Source organism: Embiotoca jacksoni, unplaced genomic scaffold, assembly GCF_022577435.1.
Source record: "Embiotoca jacksoni isolate LCO1_2020_lvr unplaced genomic scaffold, fEmbJac1.0.p SCAF_50, whole genome shotgun sequence".
NCBI lineage: Eukaryota > Metazoa > Chordata > Actinopteri > Embiotocidae > Embiotoca > Embiotoca jacksoni.
This window is the reverse complement of record NW_027185404.1, coordinates 2514191-2538752: the sequence shown is the minus strand read 5'-3', so window position 1 is coordinate 2538752 and position 24562 is coordinate 2514191. Positions and strand designations below refer to the sequence as shown.

Genomic DNA, 24562 nt, shown 5'->3' with positions numbered 1-24562 from the left:
CACTGATTGATTGATCCTCCCTCATCACTGATTGACTGATCCTCCCTCATCACTGATTGATTGATCTGTCCTCATCACTGATTGATTGATCCTCCCTCATCACTGATTGATTGATCCTCCCTCATCACTGATTGATTGATCCTCCCTCATCACTGATTGATTGATCCTCCCTCATCACTGATTGATTGATCCTCCCTCATCACTGATTGATTGATCCTCCCTCATCACTGATTGATTGATCCTCCCTCATCACTGATTGATTGATCCTCCCTCATCACTGATTGATTGATCCGTCCTCATCACTGATTGATTGATCCGTCCTCATCACTGATTGATTGATCCTCCCTCATCACTGATTGATTGATCCTCCCTCATCACTGATTGACTGATCCTCCCTCATCACTGATTGATTGATCTGTCCTCATCACTGATTGATTGATCCTCCCTCATCACTGATTGATTGATCCTCCCTCATCACTGATTGATTGATCCTCCCTCATCACTGATTGATTGATCCTCCCTCATCACTGATTGATTGATCCTCCCTCATCACTGATTGATTGATCCTCCCTCATCACTGATTGACTGATCCTCCCTCATCACTGATTGATTGATCCGTCCTCATCACTGATTGATTGATCCTCAGTCATCACTGATTGATTGACCCTCCCTCATCACTGATTGATTGATCCTCCCTCATCACTGATTGATTGATCCTCCCTCATCACTGATTGATTGATCCTCCCTCATCACTGATTGATTGATCCTCCCTCATCACTGATTGATTGATCCTCCCTCATCACTGATTGACTGATCCTCCCTCATCACTGATTGATTGATCTGTCCTCATCACTGATTGATTGATCCTCCCTCATCACTGATTGATTGATCCTCCCTCATCACTGATTGATTGATCCTCCCTCATCACTGATTGATTGATCCGTCCTCATCACTGATTGATTGATCCTCCCTCATCACTGATTGATTGATCCGTCCTCATCACTGATTGATTGATCCTCAGTCATCACTGATTGATTGACCCTCCCTCATCACTGATTGATTGATCCGTCCTCATCACTGATTGATTGATCCGTCCTCATCACTGATTGATTGATCCTCCCTCATCACTGATTGATTGATCCTCCCTCATCACTGATTGATTGATCCTCCCTCATCACTGATTGATTGATCCTCCCTCATCACTGATTGATTGATCCTCCCTCATCACTGATTGATTGATCCTCCCTCATCACTGATTGATTGACCCTCCCTCATCACTGATTGATTGATCCTCCCTCATCACTGATTGATTGATCCTCCCTCATCACTGATTGATTGATCCGTCCTCATCACTGATTGATTGATCCTCCCTCATCACTGATTGATTGATCCTCCCTCATCACTGATTGATTGACCCTCCCTCATCACTGATTGATTGATCTGTCCTCATCACTGATTGATTGACCCTCCCTCATCACTGATTGATTGACCCTCCCTCATCACTGATTGATTGATCCGTCCTCATCATTGATTGATTGATCCTCCCTCATCACTGATTGATTGACCCTCCCTCATCACTGATTGATTGATCCGTCCTCATCACTGATTGATTGATCCTCCCTCATCACTGATTGATTGATCTGTCCTCATCACTGATTGATTGACCCTCCCTCATCACTGATTGATTGATCCGTCCTCATCATTGATTGATTGATCCTCCCTCATCACTGATTGATTGACCCTCCCTCATCACTGATTGATTGATCTGTCCTCATCACTGATTGATTGACCCTCCCTCATCATTGATTGATTGATCCTCCCTCATCACTGATTGATTGATCCGTCCTCATCACTGATTGATTGATCCTCCCTCATCACTGATTGATTGACCCTCCCTCATCACTGATTGATTGATCTGTCCTCATCACTGATTGATTGACCCTCCCTCATCATTGATTGATTGATCCTCCCTCATCACTGATTGATTGATCCTCCCTCATCACTGATTGATTGATCCTCCCTCATCACTGATTGATTGATCCGTCCTCATCACTGATTGATTGACCCTCCCTCATCACTGATTGATTGATCTGTCCTCATCACTGATTGATTGATCCTCCCTCATCACTGATTGATTGATCTGTCCTCATCACTGATTGATTGATCCTCCCTCATCACTGATTGATTGATCTGTCCTCATCACTGATTGATTGATCCTCCCTCATCACTGATTGATTGATCCGTCCTCATCACTGATTGATTGATCCTCCCTCATCACTGATTGATTGATCTGTCCTCATCACTGATTGATTGACCCTCCCTCATCACTGATTGATTGATCCGTCCTCATCATTGATTGATTGATCCTCCCTCATCACTGATTGATTGACCCTCCCTCATCACTGATTGATTGATCTGTCCTCATCACTGATTGATTGACCCTCCCTCATCATTGATTGATTGATCCTCCCTCATCACTGATTGATTGACCCTCCCTCATCACTGATTGATTGATCTGTCCTCATCACTGATTGATTGACCCTCCCTCATCACTGATTGATTGACCCTCCCTCATCACTGATTGATTGATCCGTCCTCATCACTGATTGATTGATCCTCCCTCATCACTGATTGATTGATCCTCCCTCATCACTGATTGATTGATCCGTCCTCATCACTGATTGATTGACCCTCCCTCATCACTGATTGATTGATCTGTCCTCATCACTGATTGATTGATCCTCCCTCATCACTGATTGATTGATCTGTCCTCATCACTGATTGATTGATCCTCCCTCATCACTGATTGATTGATCTGTCCTCATCACTGATTGATTGATCCGTCCTCATCACTGATTGATTGACCCTCCCTCATCATTGATTGATTGACCCTCCATCATCACTGATTGATTGATCTGTCCTCATCACTGATTGATTGACCCTCCCTCATCACTGATTGACTGATCCTCCCTCATCACTGATTGATTGATCCGTCCTCATCACTGATTGATTGATCTGTCCTCATCACTGATTGATTGATCTGTCCTCATCACTGATTGATTGACCCTCCCTCATCACTGATTGATTGATCTGTCCTCATCACTGATTGATTGATCTGTCCTCATCACTGATTGATTGATCCTCCCTCATCACTGATTGATTGATCCGTCCTCATCACTGATTGATTGACCCTCCCTCATCACTGATTGATTGATCCGTCCTCATCACTGATTGATTGATCCGTCCTCATCACTGATTGATTGATCCTCCCTCATCACTGATTGATTGACCCTCCCTCATCACTGATTGATTGATCCTCCCTCATCACTGATTGATTGATCCTCCCTCATCACTGATTGATTGATCCGTCCTCATCACTGATTGATTGATCCTCCCTCATCACTGATTGATTGATCCTCCCTCATCACTGATTGATTGATCCTCCCTCATCACTGGTTGACTGTGTTTAGCTTCAAGCTACATCATCTGGTTACAGCCTCAGAGCTGCCAGCGTGACTCTGAGGTGAATTCAAACTCTGAAACATGGATGTATATCTGGTAAATACAACATGCTTTACTGCTGCACTCTTCTTCTCATCAGCTGTTTCAGGTTTCTGTTGTTTTCACACCTCCAATGATCACAGCAGACTGATGACGGCAGCGAGGCCTCAGCCTTCCTTCACCTGACACACACCTGCTTCCTGAGCACGACAGGTCACATGGTGTTGGTTGGAGTTGAAATGCAGATATTAATTGTTAGATTGGACTCTTATATAATTACACATCATCCAAAATGTGGAAGATATTGAACTTGTTTAAGCCGGCTGTGTTTGGAGGCCTTGATGAGCAGCATCCCTTCAGAAACCACTAAACGCTGTCGCTGCCTGTCACTCTCAGGTTGCCTCATCAGGTGGAAACACAAACCGCAGATTGTGCTGCGCTGCCTCATTATGTTATCAAGTTTACTGTGTTTGGTCACAAGGATCCTCTCATTAAGTGATGAGACGTAGATGTAGTTTAACGTTACACTGCGGAGGAGGAGATGAGCGGAAGGCTGGACGGGATGGTGGAGAGGTTAGGAGGAGGACGGAGGAGGACGGAGGGAGACATCAGAGAGGGGTGGAGCTCTCCGAGACGAGAAGGGAGGAAATGAAGACAGAGGGAAGGTTAAAGGTGAAAAAGAGGAGAGAGCTTGAGTTCCTGGCAGTGAACAGAGCAGCAGAGTGCAGGGGGAGGGTGGAGAGGGTGGAGAGGTGTTCAGTGTCTCCGTGAGTCCCGGTTCACTCCGGTTCTGACTTCTGACCTCTTTATGTGTGTTTCTGTGCGTGGTAGCCGCCAGCAGCAGACCGGCTCTCCCAGCACGTCTACCGTGGACGCAGGACGAGGACAGCAGCCTGGAAGGTAAGGACAGTCCCCCGGGGAGCAGGGACGTTTGCAATGGAGAGAAAGAAGGCATTTCCTGGCCTGAAAGCATGTGCGATTTAGTTCATGACTTGGCTTCAAGCTCTGGTTTTGTCAAGCACCATTTTGGCCTTGAGGTTAGTTTTCCCGAATTGGATCCAGGATCAAAAAGATTAAAGCATCAGCATTACTAACCTTCCTTTAATAGTTGTTGGAGTGTTTTCCATACAGCTCTGTTCCCGTCCTCTCATCTCCGCTCCACAGATATAAAACATGAACGGGGTGATTACAGGAAGGAGCTTTCATACATGATTGTCTATCTTTACGATCATTATGTCATCATTGGCACATAAATCGTCGTCTCAGTGAAGTAGTATCATTATCTCAGTTTTCTGTGAGCTCCAAGCAGCATGTAGATCCTCACTGTATCTTTTACTGTTTGTTATAATATATTTAACCTGAGAGCGGTGTCCCTGCAGGCGAAGGACTCGTGGATGAGTTCCTCTACAGAGATCCTGCTGTTCAGACGAGTCCTGCTCAACCCCGTCACCTGCCAGCAGTTCCAACACTTTGTGTACCTGAAGGGAGGCTTCCTGGAGAACGATGTGCGCTTCTGGCTGGAGGTGCAGCGCTACAAGGTAAAGATACGGAAGGGAGGATGAGCTGCTGGGTCACATGGTGCACGCACTTGGAAAAAGGTTTTATTTTGTTGTTTTGAGGCTGGTTACCGTGCTGTCTCTCATTCCTCCTGGAGAGCAGGACCTCTGTCATTCCCACAGTGATGAGGCCACCATCCAGCAAAAGATCTCCACCATCATCAGCTGCTTCGTCGACTCCTCCGTGCCGCCCGCGCTGCAGATAGACGTCCCTCCTCAACAGGCCAAGCACATCCTGGACCAACGCCACCAGCTGGGCCCCTACATCTTCAGAGAGGCTCAGGTACTCGGTGGGTGTCGACACGATTTTATAGTTCTTCTTTGTGTGCTTCATATTCTTCTGTTCATGTAGATGTCCGTGTTCAGTGAATTACTGAGGTTTTGGCCTGAGTTTCAAGAGCTCAGCAGCAGCACCAAAGAGGAGCAACTCCTCCCTCTGCTGCAGGAGCAACGAGTCAAATACAGAGTCAGAGTACGGAGGCAGAGGAGGAGGGAGGAGGAGGAGGAGGAGCAGGAACATGAGAGGAGGAGAGCCCAGGTGATGAAACAAAGAAACAGACTTACAATGGGAAACTGAGGAACAATTTTAATCAAATCTAACCTCTTATGAACAGGAAGCGCTGGAGAGACGAGAGTTCAGTTGGGAGGATGAGACAGACGATGATGATGATGACGATGACGATGATGATGATGAAACTGAAAAAGAGCAAGAGAGAAGAAGTGAAAAGCAGCAGTGGAGGACCCGGAGCAGAGTGCTGTTGACCTCCACTCAGACGGTGAGGAGCTCTTATGTCCCTGATGAGGAAACAGGAAGATGTTCCAAACCAATGACATGATTCCCTTTGATGACTCATCAACATATGGAGAGATAAAGTGTGTTAAAGACCTCATCGGTCCGACCACGAACTCCAGAGGAGAAACTCGCCCCTCTAATTCAATCACATTCATTTCACTCCATTTCTGGACGTTTTCCCTTCAGCTGTCGTGGTCTTACTCCAAGTACATGGCAGCTCTGAAGAGAGAGGAGGTGCTGCTGAGGAGGCGGAGTCAGCTGGAAACCTCCGCTACCTCAGGTACACACACACACACACACACACACACACACACAAACATACACATGCACACACACACACTTACGCTCCCTCCCTCCTCCCTCCGTCCCTCCTTCCTTCCCTCCTTCCCTCCCTCCCTGCCTCTTTCTCCTTCCCTCCCTCCCTCATTCCCTCCTTCCTTCCTTCCTTCCTTCCTTCCTTCCCTCCCTCCTTCCTTCCATCCCTCCCTCATTCCCTCCTTCCTTCCTTCCTTCCCTCCTTTCTTCCCTCCCTGCCTCTTTCTTCTTCCCTCCCTCGTTCCTTCCCTCCCTCTCTTCCTCCTTCCCTCCCTCCCTCCTTCCTTCCTTCCCTCCTCCCTCCCTCATTCTCTCCTTCCTTCCTTTCTTACCTCCTTCCTTCCCTCCCTCCCTCCTCCTTCCTCCCTCCCTCCCTCCCTCCCAGGTCTCAGTGGAGGTCACACCCCCAGTGCCTCTGAAGACTCTCTGCTACTAGTCTGACTCTAGAACAATAACAATGAAAGGACACTCTTCCTTTCCCACGGTAAAATCCCAGCTATGTTTTCCGAGACTCTGATATAAACTGGCAGCCGGAGCCAAAGTCCTGTCAGACTGCCCCCCCCCCCCCCCCCCACACACACCCCTTCATGTCAGAACTGTCTCAGGCAAAACAGACACTTCAGTCCGTCCATTAATTATCAATGTAGTGTGTAGGAGTGAGTTCCAGACCATAATGAATGAGGATACATGGAAATGAAGCATAGTGCAAATTGTGTTTTAATGGGAAGTATAGAAAAGAAATAGTGTTCGGAGCACAGATGGAGATCATCACTGATTTCTGCTCAACAGACAGAAGCCACGTGACCAGTGTGGAGATACACAGCAGTCCACACAGGTGTGCTGGGAGGTGTTTGAAACATACACATATGTGCTGTCTTGTAGCCATAAATAACCCTTATATATGTTCAGGGATGGTATAAGCAGACAGTCTCTGTTCTTCACGTCCAGACTCGTCCTCAGACTGCAGCGTCCAGTCAGCGAGCCGTAAGCAGAGCTACCGGCAGGCCTCCCACCGCTCCTCCAGGACGGACGGCACACAGCGGGACACATATAACCGGAAGTAAACCGTTCAGTAGCACGATGGAGACGCAGGGAGGCACTACCGGACATGTTCATGTTTGGCTGTAGGTGTGTAAGAGCCTGCAACATGAAGTGAAACCAAAGTGTAAGAGTTGACTTCATGCATCACAACTCTGACGGACAGCGTTACAGGAGCTCAATGAGAAGTGAAAACTGATCTGTGGATGCTGAGGCGGACGTTTGTGTCTGCGTCCACATGACGGAGGAGACGATGTCCTGAGTGATAAACACCTACGTACGATCCATCGAGCTGAAGCTCACCAGAAGTAGTGTCGTGTTTCAGAGCAGGACTCGTTTGACTTGCATGAGAACAAAAGATCCAAAAACACGTCAGATCATTTCAACTAGTTTTTAAAATAATTAATATTCTATTAATATATTATGGATTTGTACATGAAAGGCATCAGACTGAACAGAGCTCAGTGGTACAACAATATAAAAGGCAACAACATGTGGGCATGATGAGGACTTGGCATCAACACGAGGTTAGAAAAGAACAGTGTTCCTGTTCAACAAGTATGTTACATCATCTATAAAACATTTTGGTTAACAGCTGGTAGCTCTAGTCTTTAACATGTATAGAATATTGCACTTCACGTTGGCATGAGACTCCTTGTATGCAGAGCGTAAACACCCGGAGCTTGCTGGACAGATGTGAGGGGCTCCTGCACATTTCTATCTGGAGCTGTTACGGATGAGCCACAACTGTTGAGGCTGAAGGTGCTGCGACACTGAGCTGTCACGTGACAGTGACATAATAACAACAATAACAATAAAGCAGCATGTTGAGACCTCAAGTTGTGTAAGTTTGTGGATTTAACATTGGCGAGTTTTGGTTCCCACGTCTGTCGCTGGGCTCCACATTCGACGCTTGTGTCACAGCGTTGTCTGGACATGTTGCTGCTCGCGGAGCGCCGTACTCCGGCGGGTTGATGTCATGTGAGAGAGTCCGTCCACCAGCACGTCACCGGACTCAGAGGCAGGCTAGTCTCTACAAGGTCAGGCTAGTCTCTACAAGGTCAGGCTAGTCTCTACAAGGTCAGGCTAGTCTCTACAAGTCAGGCTAGTCTCTACAAGGTCAGGCTAGTCTCTACAAGGTCAGGCTAGTCTCTACAAGTCAGGCTAGTCTCTACAAGTCAGGCTAGTCTCTACAAGGTCAGGCTAGTCTCTACAAGTCAGGCTAGTCTCTACAAGGTCAGGCTAGTCTCTACAAGTCAGGCTAGTCTCTACAAGGTCAGGCTAGTCTCTACAAGTCAGGCTAGTCTCTACAAGTCAGGCTAGTCTCTACAAGGTCAGGCTAGTCTCTACAAGTCAGGCTAGTCTCTACAAGGTCAGGCTAGTCTCTACAAGTCAGGCTAGTCTCTACAAGGTCAGGCTAGTCTCTACAAGTCAGGCTAGTCTCTACAAGGTCAGGCTAGTCTCTACAAGGTCAGGCTAGTCTCTACAAGTCAGGCTAGTCTCTACAAGGTCAGGCTAGTCTCTACAAGTCAGGCTAGTCTCTACAAGGTCAGGCTAGTCTCTACAAGGTCAGGCTAGTCTCTACAAGTCAGGCTAGTCTCTACAAGGTCAGGCTAGTCTCTACAAGTCAGGCTAGTCTCTACAAGGTCAGGCTAGTCTCTACAAGTCAGGCTAGTCTCTACAAGGTCAGGCTAGTCTCTACAAGTCAGGCTAGTCTCTACAAGGTCAGGCTAGTCTCTACAAGGTCAGGCTTCAGAGAAGAACTGATGAGAGACACTAACCACCCTGAAGTCCAACATGTCCAGCTCCCTGTCTCAAGGCAGTAGGGTCAGCCCCCCCCCCCCCACACACACACTATAGCCACATGTTTATTTCCTTTCAGTTTCCCTCCTGCTCTGATTGGAGGTTTACTGACTCATCCTGGCCATTATTTTTTAAAGAATATTTGAGTTAATATTGCTTTGTAGTTATTTTGTGGTCTCTATGACTTGATCCAAAATTCACCAGCAGTACAAAGCTTATTTTTAAATGTAATGAACACAGACCTATCAGATGTGATATGGTATTTTTTATGAGATATTTGGGGGTGGGGAAGGGGGGGTTTAACCAAACCCTGAAGAAGGGCATTGGGCTGCAGCCCCCCACTGAGCCTGTTATCACGTGACAACGTATGAGACTAATGAAGCCGCATGTTGAGACCTGAGTGGTGTACGTTGGTGGATGTAACAGTAACACTGAGGAGGTTTTAATAACTGTTTTAGTGTTCACTATGGTATATAATCTCTGAAATCTATCTTTACTATTAAAACTCATTTATCTTATCTATATTCTTTATGGCTGTGATGAGTTTGTTGAACCAGAAAATATCTTTCAAATCCAACTCCCCAGAATTCTCTCGAGTGTTTTGCTTGAACAGGAAGTTGTCTTTTCAGGTTTCCTTTAAGTTGGAAGAAAAGCAGTGATCTCGTCAGATGTGTTGTGTCAGTGGAATCCGATGCGTAAGGCTTTGTTCTTCACTGCGGAGAACTTGCTGACGAACACCTTGGCAGCAGCCGGATCCACCAGGTAGCGGTAACACTTGGTGACGGAGGGCGGCGGCTCGGCCAGCGTCACCGACGGCTGCAGCTGCAGGGAGGCGACGGAGGGGGACAGGAAGTGGGAGGCCCGCGTGACGTAATCCACCAGCCGGCAGTACTGCTGCTCCGACAGCCGCTCACGAACACCGTCACCCTGCGGAGGACAGACGCGTGATTACAACTCGGCACCGGATGAAGGAACTCTGCTGCAGGTGGGCCGACCGTGTGCTGTCAGGGACACATGATGGAGCTGCGCTGTGTAAATCATGTTGTCATGCCAACGAAACACAACCGCAGCTCATTTAAAGTGAAAAGAAGTCTCAGACATGGAGGGATCATTTTATGTGGCAACTAATCAACGGAGGTCAGAGGTCACTGCCGCTTTAAGATTCAGGCACTGAGGAGCTGAGCTCAAACGTTTCGGGTGACACGATGAAAACAGATGAGCCCTCTGTGGAGGAAAAACATGACGCTTTAAAGCAGCGGATAAATTACATTCTTTGATTTCCCCGTGACCTCTGCAGCTCCGTTACCGACAGCCTCACCTCGGTGTCGCTGGCGACCGTCTGCTGCTGTAGCGTGAGCGTCAGCTGGCCCGGCTGTCCGGCATCCTGCTGGCACGCCACCTGCAGGAGACAAAAGGTTCCACCGTCACCGGCCGGTCGCGTGACGTGACGTGTTTCAGGTGCTGGGGAGGATTGTGTGGAAGACGTTTGTCGTGTCTGTGCCTGCTAGTTACCTCTGTGATGGGGAAGGCCTGCTGCTGGGTGTCCTCGCTGAGGCTGACCACGAAGAGCACCTCGGAGGTGAGCAGCAGACAGCCGGCGTGTTCCTGACCCGACCCGCTCACGATGGTCACCTCCAGAGCCATGTGGAGCTCCGGCCGCCCCAGAGACTGCAGCATCTTCCTGCGCTCACACAACACAGCACAGATTCAAACTTTACATTCTAGCAAATCTTTAAAAGAAAAGCCGTTTATCATTTTCAGCTTAATTACACTCGAGATATCCAATGAACGAAGATATCCGATGAACTAACAAAGATATCTGATGAACTAACAAAGATATCTGATGAACTAACAGATATCTGATGAACAAAGATATCTGATGAACTAACAAAGATATCTGATGAACTAACAAAGATATCTGATGAACTAACAGATATCTGATGAACAAAGATATCTGATGAACTAACAAAGATATCTGATGAACTAACAAAGATATCTGATGAACTAACAAAGATATCTGATGAACTAACAGATATCTGATGAACAAAGATATCTGATGAACTAACAAAGATATCTGATGAACTAACAAAGATATCTGATGAACTAACAGATATCTGATGAACAAAGATATCTGATGAACTAACAAAGATATCTGATGAACTAACAGATATCTGATGAACAAAGATATCTGATGAACTAACAAAGATATCTGATGAACTAACAGATATCTGATGAACAAAGATATCTGATGAACTAACAAAGATATCTGATGAACTAACAAAGATATCTGATGAACTAACAAAGATATCTGATGAACAAAGATATCCGATGAACTAACAAAGATATCTGATGAACAAACAAAGCTATCCGATGAACAAAGATATCCGATGAACTAACAAAGATATCCGATGAACAAAGATATCCATGGACTCGTGTTTTTAAGATTTTAGCACCGTGTCGTGTGTTAAGACCAAACCGGTCCAGCTAGGATTGGAAGTGCGTGACTATTCATGGTGCTCGGAGCGACCAAAAAGGACCAAAAGAGACCCGACTTCACCTATAACAAGTAGAAAGTACATTATATTACATATTATATGACATTCTATGGTCCACTGAGGAGGTGGTGTGATAGTTCTAGTGATGAGCAGGGTGTGATGTCATGATGATTTGAGTAGGACCGTTTGGATCTGCTCAGTAGGACCGTTTGGATCTGCTCAGTAGCACCGTTTGGATCTGTCCAGTAGGACCGTTTGGATCTGCTCAGTAGCACCGTTTGGATCTGTCCAGTAGGACCGTTTGGATCTGCTCAGTAAGACCGTTTGGATCTGCTCAGTAGGACCGTTTGGATCTGTTCAGTAGCACCGTTTGGATCTGTTCAGTAGCACCGTTTGGATCTATCCAGTAGGACCGTTTGGATCTGCTCAGTAGGACCGTTTGGATCTGTTCAGTAGCACCGTTTGGATCTGTCCAGTAGGACCGTTTGGATCTGCTCAGTAGGACCGTTTGGATCTGTTCAGTAGCACCGTTTGGATCTGTCCAGTAGGACCGTTTGGATCTGCTCAGTAGGACCGTTTGGATCTGCTCAGTGTTACTGTGGTCCAGCGGTCTGACCCCGCCGGGTCTGGGCTACCTGTAGTAGTAAAAATGAGGGATGGACCCCTGATGGGAAGCAGTGGGACTCTGAGGCAGGAGCAGCAGCACGGGGGAACATTATCTCAGCAGTCATGCACGTCTTATCTTTCTCTTCATCGTCCTCTAACAGCACAACACATGCTCAGCTCAGGGTGATGACAACTGGAGAGGAATGTCCTAAAGAAATATTGAATCTAAATGTTGGACTTTTTCCTGATGGCAGTGGACGGCCGACACCGACCGCTATTAGAAGTAAATATTTGATCGCCATGGAAACCAAACTAAATTGTGGAAAATTCCTTATAAAATGCCATGAATGCTGTTTTTAACCAGCTCCTGATAACCTGCTAGATTCAGAGGCCTCTCATAACTCTTTATGATGATATTAAATGTTCCAGTGAGAACATACTGGAACCTTAGAAACACTGAGATCTGATGCAGCGTTGCACCCAAAGGTAACCTGAACAGCTTTCACAAGAACGGTGTTCTCCCTCGGTCCGATGGCACCGGGAAACATCTCTGGACAGACTCACAGTTAAACAACAAGAACAAGTTCTCGCTGGCGGCTCAGGCAGAGTGCTTATAAAAACCTTTTAACATGGCTCGACGAGAACACGGCAGGGCAGGCTGGCTACCATGTGTGGGATCAAGGTCAAACATCTTTCTTTTTTCTTCTTTTTCTGAGAGTAGGTAATGAACCCTCCAAGGTTTTTTTTAAACAAAACAGCAGAAATGATGAAGGGTAACGGGGGAAAACGAACAGCAGATCCCGGAGAGAATCCAAGAAAAGCAAAGAAGCCGGGGCGAGAGCAGATGTCCCACTTTTAAAGAAGAGCTGGGCAAATAGGGATGGAGGAGGAAGGGGGGAGGGAGGGTTGTTCATACCAGACATATTTCAGGTGGCTGTTTGGGGCCAGAGCGGACTTCTCTTCTGTAGGCAGGTAAAGCTGTTTAGGAAGCTGCCAGAGTCCGGCTCCATGGAGGATCCCTGTTCAAACAGACGGTCAGTTAACATCACCTACATGCGTGTAAACACTGCAGGACGACATGCAGCTCTTCGACCGCACATTTCATACTCTGGCAAAGAAGAAAAACATTATTAGGGCAGTTCTGTGTGTACATGTCAGCGTGAGTTCATAACCCATGTGCATGTGGTCACTTTTCTTTCAGCCCGGTCGAGCTGTCAGCGGAGCAGCGAGCCAGTGATCTCATCAAGGAGTTCAAACAGCCGTAAATACACGGAGCTTCATTAATGATGTCATCAAGGAGTTCAAACAGCCGTAAATACACGGAGCTTCATTAATGATGTCATCAAGGAGTTCAAACAGCCGTAAATACACGGAGCTTCATTAATGATGTCACTGCAGCAGAGCTCAGCCCCGAGAAACAGAGCTGAGACGATCGACACTATGACGGTCTGTTATTGTCAGACCGAGCAGCAGTGTCCTTGTGTGTGTGTGTGTGTGTGTGTGTGTGTTTGTTTGTGGTGTGTGTGGTGTGTGTGTTGTGTGTGTTGTGTGTGTGTGTGTGTGTGTGTGTGTGTGTGTGTGTGTGTGTGTGTGTTTGTGTGTGTGTGTGTGTGTGTGTGTGTGTGTGTGTGTGTGTGTGTGTGTGTGTGTGTTTGTGTGTGTGTTTGTGTGTGTGTGTGTGTGTGTGTGTTTGTGTTTGTGTGTGTGTGTGTTTGTGTTTGTGTGTGGTGTGTGTGTTGTGTGTGTTTGTGTGTGTGTGTGTTTGTGTGTGGTGTGTGTTGTGTGTGTGTGTGTGCGTGTGTTTGTGTGTGTGTGTTTGTGTATGGTGTGTGTGTGTGTGTGTGTGTGTGTGTGTGTGTGTGTGTGTGTGTGTGTGTGTATCAGAGCCAGGCCTCGGGGAGGCAGTCCTGTTATATTGGGCTGTTGACCTCATTGGCAGTTTATATGCTGTAGCCAAGATCTGTTGGTGCCAACACACACCACCCTCAGACCACCCCCCCCCCCTCCCACACACACACACACACATTCCCAATAAAACAACTCCAGAGAACTAAACTGCCTGTATGTACAAGTGTAGTGCATGTATGATTATGATGATGTGTGAATAATCAGGTGTGGACATCGTCAGGAGACACAGCAGGAGACTGTCTGACGTTTCCTGACCTGCAGAAACACTCTGCTTGGTTTACATGAGGAGGCGTCACACACACATCCAGAGGCTACCTGCTCGCTGTGACCGGCTCGGTCCACACATCCAGAGGCTACCTGCTCGCTGTGACCGGCTTGGTCCACACATCCAGAGGCTACCTGCTCGCTGTGACCGGCTTGGTCCACACATCCAGAGGCTACCTGCTCGCTGTGACCGGCTCGGTCCACACATGACCCTGCCTCTGTACCGAGGAGCTGGCAGGTGACTGTTTACAGCCCAGCTGACTCCTCCGGGTGACGCTGCACTGCGTATGTGAAAGTAATAAAAATAAACACTTGGCTCCTGCTGAAAGCTGAGATGAGAGGTTTTACATCCACTGATGGATTTCTGATTGTCCTGACACACCAACTCTGATTCCTACACGTGCTTCTTGGTGCCTAAAGTCACAAATAACACTTATTTACTGAGCCGTGTCAAATGAATGAGACCTTGCTGCATGAACAAACTTCGGTTTGCTGCTGTGATGGTTCTGAGGGGCTCCTGTGTTCCAGACAGCATTTTTCATCTCTACATCACAGATCTTTTACTTTATGTTAAATTAAGAAAAACATTTCAAACACATGTTTGGAACAAAATAACAGAACTTATTTCTAAACATGACAACAACAACATCTCTGTAAGAAAAGCTGATTTATTTTTCTTGAGGTTATTAAACTATCAGTTGTGTTAAAATGAATCAGTCGTTGCTGCTGTCTGTGATGAAACTCACCGTATCCCGTCTGGGAAACCAGTTCAGCTGCTCCTCCGATGGGCTTGGTGAAAACTCCCACAATGCCTTTCCCCACTCCTGATATAACCCCTTTGGCTTTGCTGCCAGCTGAACTCTGCAGCTCCCAGTTCCTCTGGAAGTTCTGCATGGGCTGGTCCACGATGCCGGCTATCGCTCCTGAAAGACCAAAGACAAAACCTTTGTTCTTTAAGGATGCACTTTGTTACATGAACACAAAATCAAAGCTTCAAATCACCAACTGTAAAAAACACAGAGTGTAAACCATCTTCATCAGGGGAGCAGAGTTCCACCTCCAGGAATGAGCCCTAGAAACTCCCACAGGAGTTCAGACAGACAATATATGACTTCTCATTTTATATACGATCGACAGTTCATCTCAGGAATTATAATCCGCTGTAATGCAGAGATGTGAACAGCTGTTTGGTTTCAATGACGATATTCTCTGCGTCGCTTTGAGTCTGATTTGAGACAGACGGGTTTTTATGGCCCTCTGGGTGTTTATTGAGTCCCTCCTGTGCTGTCTCCACTGCTCTGTCTCATACCTCTGTGTACCTCGGACTGTGTGCCAGTGCACAGACAGATGAAATGTGTGTGTGTGTGTGTGTGTTTCCATACATATCGAGTGACCTGATGTTGAGGCAGTGAGCTGGCTGACAGACTGCAGGCTCATTTCAAAGACAACAGTAATTCTGGGGATTCATTTTTTTTACCTGCAATGATTCTTTCTGCTGTCGTCTCACATTGTTCACGACGGTTTACTTTGTGTGACTGACAACATAATTATATTGATGTCTGCTGTTTCTGCCATTTGTGCCGTTTCCCATCTCAAACTGCTCATATTGTGTGAATGAAAACACGACTGTGAGGCAGAAGGAGAGTTTCAGGAACAGGATTAGTTTTAGGACTGAACATTCCTGCAGCGATCAGCTGTACTCCTGATTAGGAAACTTACGAAAGCCTCACGTAAAAACAATGAGTGCCTGCGAGGCACTTGAGTCTCGGTGTACGTCTACTCACCCAACAGGCTGATGCCGAGTCGGGACAGTCCCTGTCTCAGTCCGTCCCCGAGGCTCTCCGGGAGCTGTCGCCTCCACTCCTCCTGCCGGGTGTAGTGCTCTTCATCCAGAGACAGACGGTCCATGTTCCTGGCCAGGCTGGTGGCTAAGTTGGTGATGGACGTCAGGGTGCCTGATACAAAGTAAGATCATGAGTTAAGGTCATTTTAAGGCCTCAAATCACAGATTAAAACAAGGAAACTGGAGAAGGAAAGAGGTTCATGATTTCATGACTTTCATGATGAGGTTCATTTTTTTTAACCTAACTGATCTCATTAATCTGCAAACTGAGTGCTTGAGACTGCAGTAAAATCTGCTGCAGTAACCTGAATGGAAACAAACATACACAGATTGGGAGCATTGGTGTTACCTTTGGAGATGTGTTTCACGAAGGAGCTGGTCCCTCTGGACACCCCGCTGACGAAGGCTCCGGGCCCTCGGGTCAGACCTTCGTACGGCAGGCGGAAGAAGTCGGACACGCCGTTACCGATGCTCCGCACCAGGCTGGCCGGGCTGCCCAGGATCTCCAGAGAGCCCACCACCCAGCCTGAGACACACGGACCAGCACAGCGCAGGGTTGGTGTAAATAATACCACATGCTGTGTATCCAGGTCCTGTTTAAAAGTGTAATCAGTGTAATGCTGAGAGATTTGGCTCATAGTGTCTTTTCATTGTGAAGAGTGATTTTATTACCATGTTGAGAGTCCATCTCCTCAGTGCTACAAGACGTTTAGCACCGGGTCAGTAACAGACCCGCTACCTTTAGTTGTTTCTTTTCAGTTTAGCTTCATTAGAAAAACCTGGACTCAAAGCAAATATTTAAATAAACTGAACTTTAACTGTATTATTTTTGGAGGGAGTCTCAGTGGTGCTATAACAGAGAATTTACAGCACATATCTTATAATCCCACAGTAATGTTTAAGACGGCTGAAATAACTTTTGTAGTTCACAGAAATTAAAGGAAATACATCTGGACCACTTGCTCTGAGGATACATGCCCCTCGAGGAAACTCACTTTCACTGTCTTCTGGTTGCCAAAAGCAATTTGGAGCGGGAGACTCTCAATAAAAACAACTCACAGAGTAACTTACAGAGTATTTGACATCATGATTATATGTTTAACGCTGAGTTAATTTAATCAGCGTTTTTTTCCAGCAAAACAAACATCCACAAACCTGCGCGCACATAAACATGTGCATTCCTGCACACAGTCGCACACACTCCTGCATGAAATCATACAAATGCCACAGTGAGATTTACAGCCTCCTACTATCTCACCTCTCTCGTTCAACCATAGAGCCCCCTTCAGATGGCACGGCTCATTGATATTTATGCGCTGACAATTGCATCACAAAAATCAAATAGCCATTTGTGAAGACGCCAGGCCTCGCTCTGGTCTCATTCTCTGTCAATTTGCACTTGAGTGATGGACTCTAATGGTAGGAAACCAACTCCAGTGGGGCCTCGTGGTGGTTTCTGCTTTATGGTCTCCCAGTTGTGGTTTTGGTAAAGCATGAAGTCCTGACAGGAGCTGATGTTTACAGGGCTGAGTCATGCTTTTAAACACACACATACACATACGAGAGTGTATGCAGAGATAGTGTGTGCCTTTTAATGCTCTCCTTCAGGCTTTGCATGTGTACGTGCGACCACGGTACCGTACATCCTCATGTTAATCAGTCCCAGAATGCAATGCTTCCCGGAGCCCCTCTGTCCACGATGACTCAGGAAAGAGGAGAGCGCGGTGAGCTGACGTGTTGAAATACGAGCAGAAATGAGGGCTCTAACGAGAGACAGCGGGAAGGAAGCGTCTGGCCAGAACGGTGATTTCTGATGTGGAAATGACCGGGTTAAAGCAGACCATGTGTGGAGGCTTCCACGAGACAGGAGGACAACTCGGGAGAGGTATGGAGCCGCTACAGGCCCGATGAGTCCGGCTTAGACTCGGTGGCCGTTCACAGATTAACCGTAACGTCCTGCCTACAAACGGAGTGTGAACCATGAGTTATCAGTCAAATTTATCATTAAACAGTAAATTATACCAACGACAGGATGTAAATCTGTCTCAGGCCTCCTGTGGTTCAGGTTTGGCTTCCTGCAGTTTTACTGCACCGTCTGCCACAAAGCACCGGGAGCCCCGTGGGGGCAATCCTTTCACAGCTCCAACATCCTGTTATCCTTCTGCACATGTCTGCTGATGCTGATCAATAGATTTGACAGCTCAAATCTACTGAACATCCTAAATAAAACTCATCTTATACAGATAAATAATGTGTGTCTGTGCTGTGACAAGAAATGAGTGTGAATACTGTGTGGCAGCAGGTCAGCTCCATCTGCTGCGTACCAGCTCTGAAGAGGGCTCCAGCAGCGTAGTGCATGGCCAGGGCGTGGACCAGCTGCCTGGCTGTGGTGCAGAGCGGCCCCCTCTCAAACAGGGAGAAGGAGAGAGGAGTGTGGTCTGAAGCGATGTAGAGCTTCAGGGAGGCGTGGATGCTGACCAGCAAGTTGACCGGCTGGATGCTCAGCCTCTGCAGCCGCACAGGGTGGACCAGCGCCTGCACCGACTGGAGGACCTGGAGGATGTCGCACAACATGGTGACTCGAAATTATTGTCAGATATCTTCTAACATAAATCAACATCATGATCTCTGTCCTCAACAGTATTAGTTCATCATGATATTCTGGAGGTGCATAAAACCCAACAGTGGATTAATGCAGCCATAATGAGGCTGCATGCTGCTTCCTGGTTCCACTGTGGTAATTAGATGATGATGCAGTGACTAAACTAAAGCCTCCTTATGTTGTGAACTGTGCACCTGTTCAGGGAGGACGGGCCCTGATCCAGGCTTACTGCTCCTCTGGGACTCTGCTGAGGCGAAGGCGCTGTCGGGGATGTAGGTGTGGAACAGGGTCTTGATGTAGTAAACAAACGTGTCTTCCAGGTAGACTCTGGCCGGCTGCAGCTGGAAGGTGACCTGAGGAAGAAACCAAACACACAGCTGTTCTGAGAACTGCTACGTCACAAGTTGTTTTCAGAGAAAATAAAGTGATTAGGACAGCTATATTACCAGGCTCCTACAGATTGTGACAGCTGCTCCACTGCTTTAAGTGTCTGAGGACATTTTTTCTGCCTCTAACAGAAATGAAATCATAAAACAGCTAAATTATAAGACAGTGTTGGAAGACCACCAGTAGGAACTGGAATTAAAGCCGTGTGGTTGCATGTCTCGGCCAACCAGTCAAGTTGCAGTTTAAGTTCACGTCTGTCCAGACTCAAACATGTTGTGAAGACATGTGAGGAGACCTGATGTGTTTACATGCTCGGCCGTTAAATCTGAATCTGACAGAACACAAAGTTGAAGCCACGACAGCAGACGAAGCTTCAAATATAGATGTTGCTGCAAAGAAGACGTTTTGTCCTAATTAGGGAATAAACACAAATGTGTTTTGCGAGGTCATCGTAAGAAAGTCAAAGTTGATGTTTGAGCCACATTTGAATAAATTCCCTCAAGGTGTGTCTGAGATGACGGGACGTATGGAAGACATGAGAGTGAGTCTGTTCATACTTTAAGCTTCATGATGTTTCTGAATTACTGCTGAGACACTGCGAGGTGGCTGCTTACGTTACAACACCTCCTCAGGGTTTAGGGAGGAGTGCTCGTGTGTCACTGGACACTGAAGGTCATTACAGAGAGAGACGGTGGAAATAAAAAAAGAGAGGAATGAATCCCACCTCCTCCACAGTGCATCTGTCTCCAGCTAGCGTCATCCTCAGCTGCAGAAAGCAGGAGTGTTTGAAGTCCTGCAGCGACTCGGGGGAGTCGGCGGGGTTGGCATTGCTGCTCCACAGAGCCCCCGCTTCAACGCCCCCCCGCTGGTCTTGGCACAGCAGCACGGGGAAGTGGAAACTGGCCCGGTTATACAACTGGTTGTCCACTTGTAGACTAGAGCAGTAGACCTCGATGAGAGAGGCGTCCGACATCAGAGCTGAGACGGGTGCTGCGTCCACGCCGGCGGCACCGGCCGTCTCCGTGGGGAGGGCGGGGGGGGCAGGAGTCACGCTGAGGAGCAGCTTGGTTAACGTGAGTCTCAGCAGCTCCACAGAACCGGTGGGACTGGTGATGTCATCACTTAATGACACGCTGGCCTCACTCAGGAGGACTCTGACAGACAGCTTGGAAGACCTGAAAACAAAACACAAAGTATTAATGTGAAAGTCCAATAAAAGCTGCAGAAACCGAGTCCGGTTTTCTCCCATGAAAATAAAGCCGTCAAGGCTGTCAGGAGTTTATTGTCCCCTTTGCAGAATAAGAAGCAAACATTTCCATCTTATTCATGACTAAAGTTTCAACTGCTCATGTGTGATGATTCTGATTATTTGTGGAGGATAATAAGAGACCAAACTCGTCCATCTTGTGCTGATGGTTCATGAATCTCCCACCAGTGCACATTAATAAAATGCTGTCTGAGGTCATTTGTTTACATTTACCTAATATGTGATTATATTAATATCCTGTTTTGCCAAAATGACAAAGCAGCTATGTGTTGATGTAATGGAATAAAGCTGTAAGTCCATGTTCTACTGTACAACTAGTTTCACTCAGAGAACACAGGAAGCTTTTATTGCCCTCCTGTGGTGAAAGCGATGCCTGCGCCTTCATGTTGGGACTGCAGGAACCACTGCTGCATGAAAACATGGCTGCTAACAATAATCATGAAGCTAATTGAAGTGAACACAATAAAAGGCAGATACCTCGAGGTTAGGAAGAACAACATGCACGCTTGATTTCTTATGGTTAAAATATGAAGGGAGCATAAAACAAGAAGAATAAAAGGCCTGCTGGTGCACACGTACCTGCTGTGCTGGTTAATTACAGCGTCCACGCTGCCCTCTGCTGCCAGAGACACAACCAGGGTGCCTCTCTCGTACAGCACGTCTACGTAGAGGCAGCCGAAGCCCGGCAGGAACACCACCTGAACAACAACACACATCTGGAGTCAGATACATGAAGACACTCATCTTCTCCGTTTAACATCTCTGAGGAGTTTCACCAACTCACACAAGTTACATGTGTCTCACTTTAACCTCCACCACTCCCGCTTCACACCGATCACACACTCGTGACAAAAGGAAGCACACTTTGCTACGCAGTCATAACAAGTCTGACTTCTGACCTCTGACCCCTACCACAGAGGTCAGACTCAGACCTCACAGTAACCAGAGATACACAATCTCGGCCTCGACCCCAACCACCGCCACCTAGACACAACACCAAACATTACACACTTAACCTGAGAGGGTCAGGGTCACACACACACACACACACACACACACACACACTAACGGTGGGATGAAAATAGTTTGTTGTTGTTAATGATGGAAAACCTCATTTTTGGAAGATTTAAGTGAAAATCAGGGTTGAATATGATTGCAGGTGTTTTGTGTCTGTCTGTTATTAGTCAGACTTCAAACCTGAGATTCATTTTCTTCTATTCAAAAAACATAATGAACCTCATCCCTGGCAGCTGTGATGTCCTGTTCTCGATTGGGCATTAGTAGCAATTAAGAAGTTAAAATCTCAGAGAAAGTACAGAATAATGTGCAGATAAGATCTATTTCAGAGAAATTCAGTTCATTCATTAAAATGACAAATATAAAGTTAACAAATGGACAAGACAAACTGGTGACCTTTTTAAACCTCTTCCCATGAGTGCCGTGTTGTACCTGCGTGCCGGGGCTGTTGATGTCTACGGGGTCGGTCCAGTCGGTGCTGCCGTGGTCGGAGGTGGTTCTCAGCAGCATGGAGGGCAGCATCTCGTTCTGCCTGCACTCGGGGAAACTGGAGAAGTGGTGGTAGAGCTCATGGTGCAAGGAACAGTTAGCAGGCAGAGGACGACAGTGCACCTCAGTCCTCGGAGTTTCTACGAGAGATGAGAGGACGCGGTGAAACTAAAGCATCGTCAGTTAAAGGCTTGTGGTCCAGGTGAAGATAAGAGATGACAGCAGCTGCAACTTGTCCTTCCTACCTTGGACATTTTCCTTAAACAGCAGTGGGATAGGACACGTGTTGTGGATCAGCATGCGAGGGCAGGGGTCCTCATTCAGGGTGATGTATGTCACCCCGAGGTGCTCCTGATACGTCAGTGCTATGGCTCTGCACAACACAAATAAAAACATAAATATAGAAACCCATAAATAACGTGTCCACAGCTCCACCCAACCACACTAAGAGCTCACTCATCCACCAACGTGGAGGTGACTTCATTCATTACTTTATGTTCGTGACTCTCAGGACTTTATAGTAGATGCCATGTTACCACACATACACTTATATTCACATTTATCCGTCCATGCAGAGCGGTCCAGTCCGAGGGGAGGAGCTTCTTCCTCCTCTGAGGCTTTGATGTGCGATTGCGTGATATTGCGAGAAAATGTTTACAGTTAATCGATTCACTCACTTTTCCCAACGTCAGAGCCATGAGTTTAACATCTTCATGTACTTTATGTGCATATAATGTCGATTCCACACCACACTGTGCTTCAAAACATGAAATGTGTGTAAAATGCACAAAAGACATAAATAAATCCAACAGAGGGCGAGTCTCCTCTGTTTCAGTGTATTGATACAAACACAGTGAATGAGTGATGCAGAGCTGGCTGTTCAGTGCATACTGTGTTGTGGGTTACTGAAAGCCTTCCACAAGCTATCGAACTGGGTTTCTCTTGGTGAAGAGCCAAAAAGTTAAAAAAAAAAGAAGGAAAAGGAGTCTGAGACAAAATAAAAGGATTGATTTCACAAGACGAAGCGAGAGACTGACAGTGGAAATGTTGAGGGCATTTGTCGTCCTGCTTCATCTCCAGCGTTTAACAGAGTGTGACTGGCTGCAGCGCTTCATGTCCGGTGCCAGCCGGGGTTTGGTGCCCTGCTCTAAATGGACTGTCACGGCCAGCAAACCACAAATGTTCTGCTTCACCCACCTGCTGCTCAGGCCACCCCCCGAGTCCGGTTCCCCGGGAACAGACACACTCTGCCGGGGGAAGTCGGGTCGGACGGGAGCGGGGAGGCTCCACGATGCAGATCCAACCCCGGCATCGGGCCTCGGGAACAAGCTGAACACAATGTGTTTGAGGGGCAAAGGGAAGTCCACCGTTCCCTGGACACCGGTTTGGAGGAGGTCCCAGCACGGCACGGAGCATGGCATGGGGAGGGAGGAGTCAGAGACAGGCAGGAGGAACATGGACGTCTCTGGTATCTCACAGGCCTGAGGAGAGGAGGAGAGGAGAGGAGAGGAGAGGAGAGGAGAGGAGAGGAGAGGAAGGGGAGAGGAGAGGAGAGGAGAAGAATGGAGAGGAGAGGAGAGGAGGGGTAAGGGAGGAGAGGAGAGGAGGGGAGGAGAGGAATGGATAGGAGAGGAGAGGAGAGGAGAGGAGGAGAGAGAAGAGGAGGAGAGGAGGAGAGAAGAGGAGAGGAGAGGAAGGGGAGTGGAGGAGAGGAGAGGAGAGGAGAGGAGAGAGGAGAGGAGAGGAGAGGAGAGGAGAGGAGAGGAGAGGAGAGGAGAGGAGAAGAGAAGAGAGGAGAGGAGAGAAGAGGAGAGGAAGGGGAGAGGAGGAGAGAAGAGAAGAGAAGAGAGGAGAGGAGAGAAGAGGAGAGGAGAGGAATGGAGAGGAGAGGAGGAGAGAGGAGAGGAGAAGAATGGAGAGGAGGAGAGGAGAGGAGAGGAGAGGAGAGGAAGGGGAGTGGAGGAGAGGAGGAGAGGCAAATGAGAATAAAGGGAAGGAAATGGAGAGAAGTTTCATCAGACAGGAGGATATAAGAAGAAAAGAAGGCCAGAGAAGATGAAATGATTAGAAGAACAGATAGATGGTAAAACCACATTGTTATTGTACTTTATTCTTTCTCCCACTCAGCTCAGCAGTAAATTGGTAGCAGAGAAGCCCTGCTGTGCTGGTTTAGCAGCCAGTGAGCAGTGAGTGGAGGAGGACTACACGGATTAGACTCTAAGCATGATGAATAGAGCAACTAGAAAGGCATTCCTGGCCTTGTTTGTGGTCTGTGTTATTGTTAAGCCCATCGCCCGCTCTCCAGTTTTTTTAAGCTCTTTTTTTCTCAAAGGTTTTTCAGTCAATTAGTGGCAACTGGCAAGCTCTGCCCTCCTTCTATAAGAGGATCTGAAGGCTCGTTAAATGACATCACAACATTGTTGCTCTCTTCGGGGACAAGCAGCAGATGAAAGCAAGAAAGGAAACCTGCATCCAATTCTGGGTGTTTGTCTAATGTCCCTATGAAGTGCCATTGCCACATGGTGAGAACGATGGGGGAGGGGGGGGGGAGGGGGGGGAGGAGGAGGAAGGTAGGGGGGCATGATCTGATGGAAAACGGCTTGCAACATCCCACTCGTGTGTGTGTGTGTGTGTGTGTGTGTGTGTGTGTGTGTGTGTGTGTGTGTGTGTGCGAGTGT

At 47.3% G+C, this 24562-nt stretch overlaps 2 protein-coding genes across 2 annotated transcripts in view; one reads left to right on the top strand and one right to left on the bottom strand.

The window, feature by feature from the left end:
• LOC138211821 (regulator of G-protein signaling 22) overlaps positions 1-7233 on the top strand; it is an 8787-nt gene extending 1554 nt beyond the window's left edge. The window contains exons 2-8 of the mRNA XM_069171938.1: positions 4333-4401; positions 4881-5039; positions 5161-5340; positions 5410-5595; positions 5672-5833; positions 6037-6130; positions 7114-7233. Coding sequence (XP_069028039.1) covers positions 4333-4401; positions 4881-5039; positions 5161-5340; positions 5410-5595; positions 5672-5833; positions 6037-6130; positions 7114-7229 — 966 coding nt within the window. The 3' untranslated portion in view covers positions 7230-7233. The remainder of the gene's footprint in view (positions 1-4332; positions 4402-4880; positions 5040-5160; positions 5341-5409; positions 5596-5671; positions 5834-6036; positions 6131-7113) is intronic.
• The window catches only part of LOC138211820 (intermembrane lipid transfer protein VPS13B-like), a 322041-nt gene continuing 304343 nt past the window's right edge, over positions 6865-24562 (bottom strand). The window contains 14 exon segments of the mRNA XM_069171937.1: positions 6865-9933; positions 10325-10405; positions 10519-10687; positions 13024-13126; positions 15026-15202; positions 16064-16234; positions 16472-16648; positions 18447-18675; positions 18919-19077; positions 19836-20286; positions 20958-21076; positions 21828-22024; positions 22130-22257; positions 23082-23365. Coding sequence (XP_069028038.1) covers positions 9685-9933; positions 10325-10405; positions 10519-10687; positions 13024-13126; positions 15026-15202; positions 16064-16234; positions 16472-16648; positions 18447-18675; positions 18919-19077; positions 19836-20286; positions 20958-21076; positions 21828-22024; positions 22130-22257; positions 23082-23365 — 2694 coding nt within the window. The 3' untranslated portion in view covers positions 6865-9684.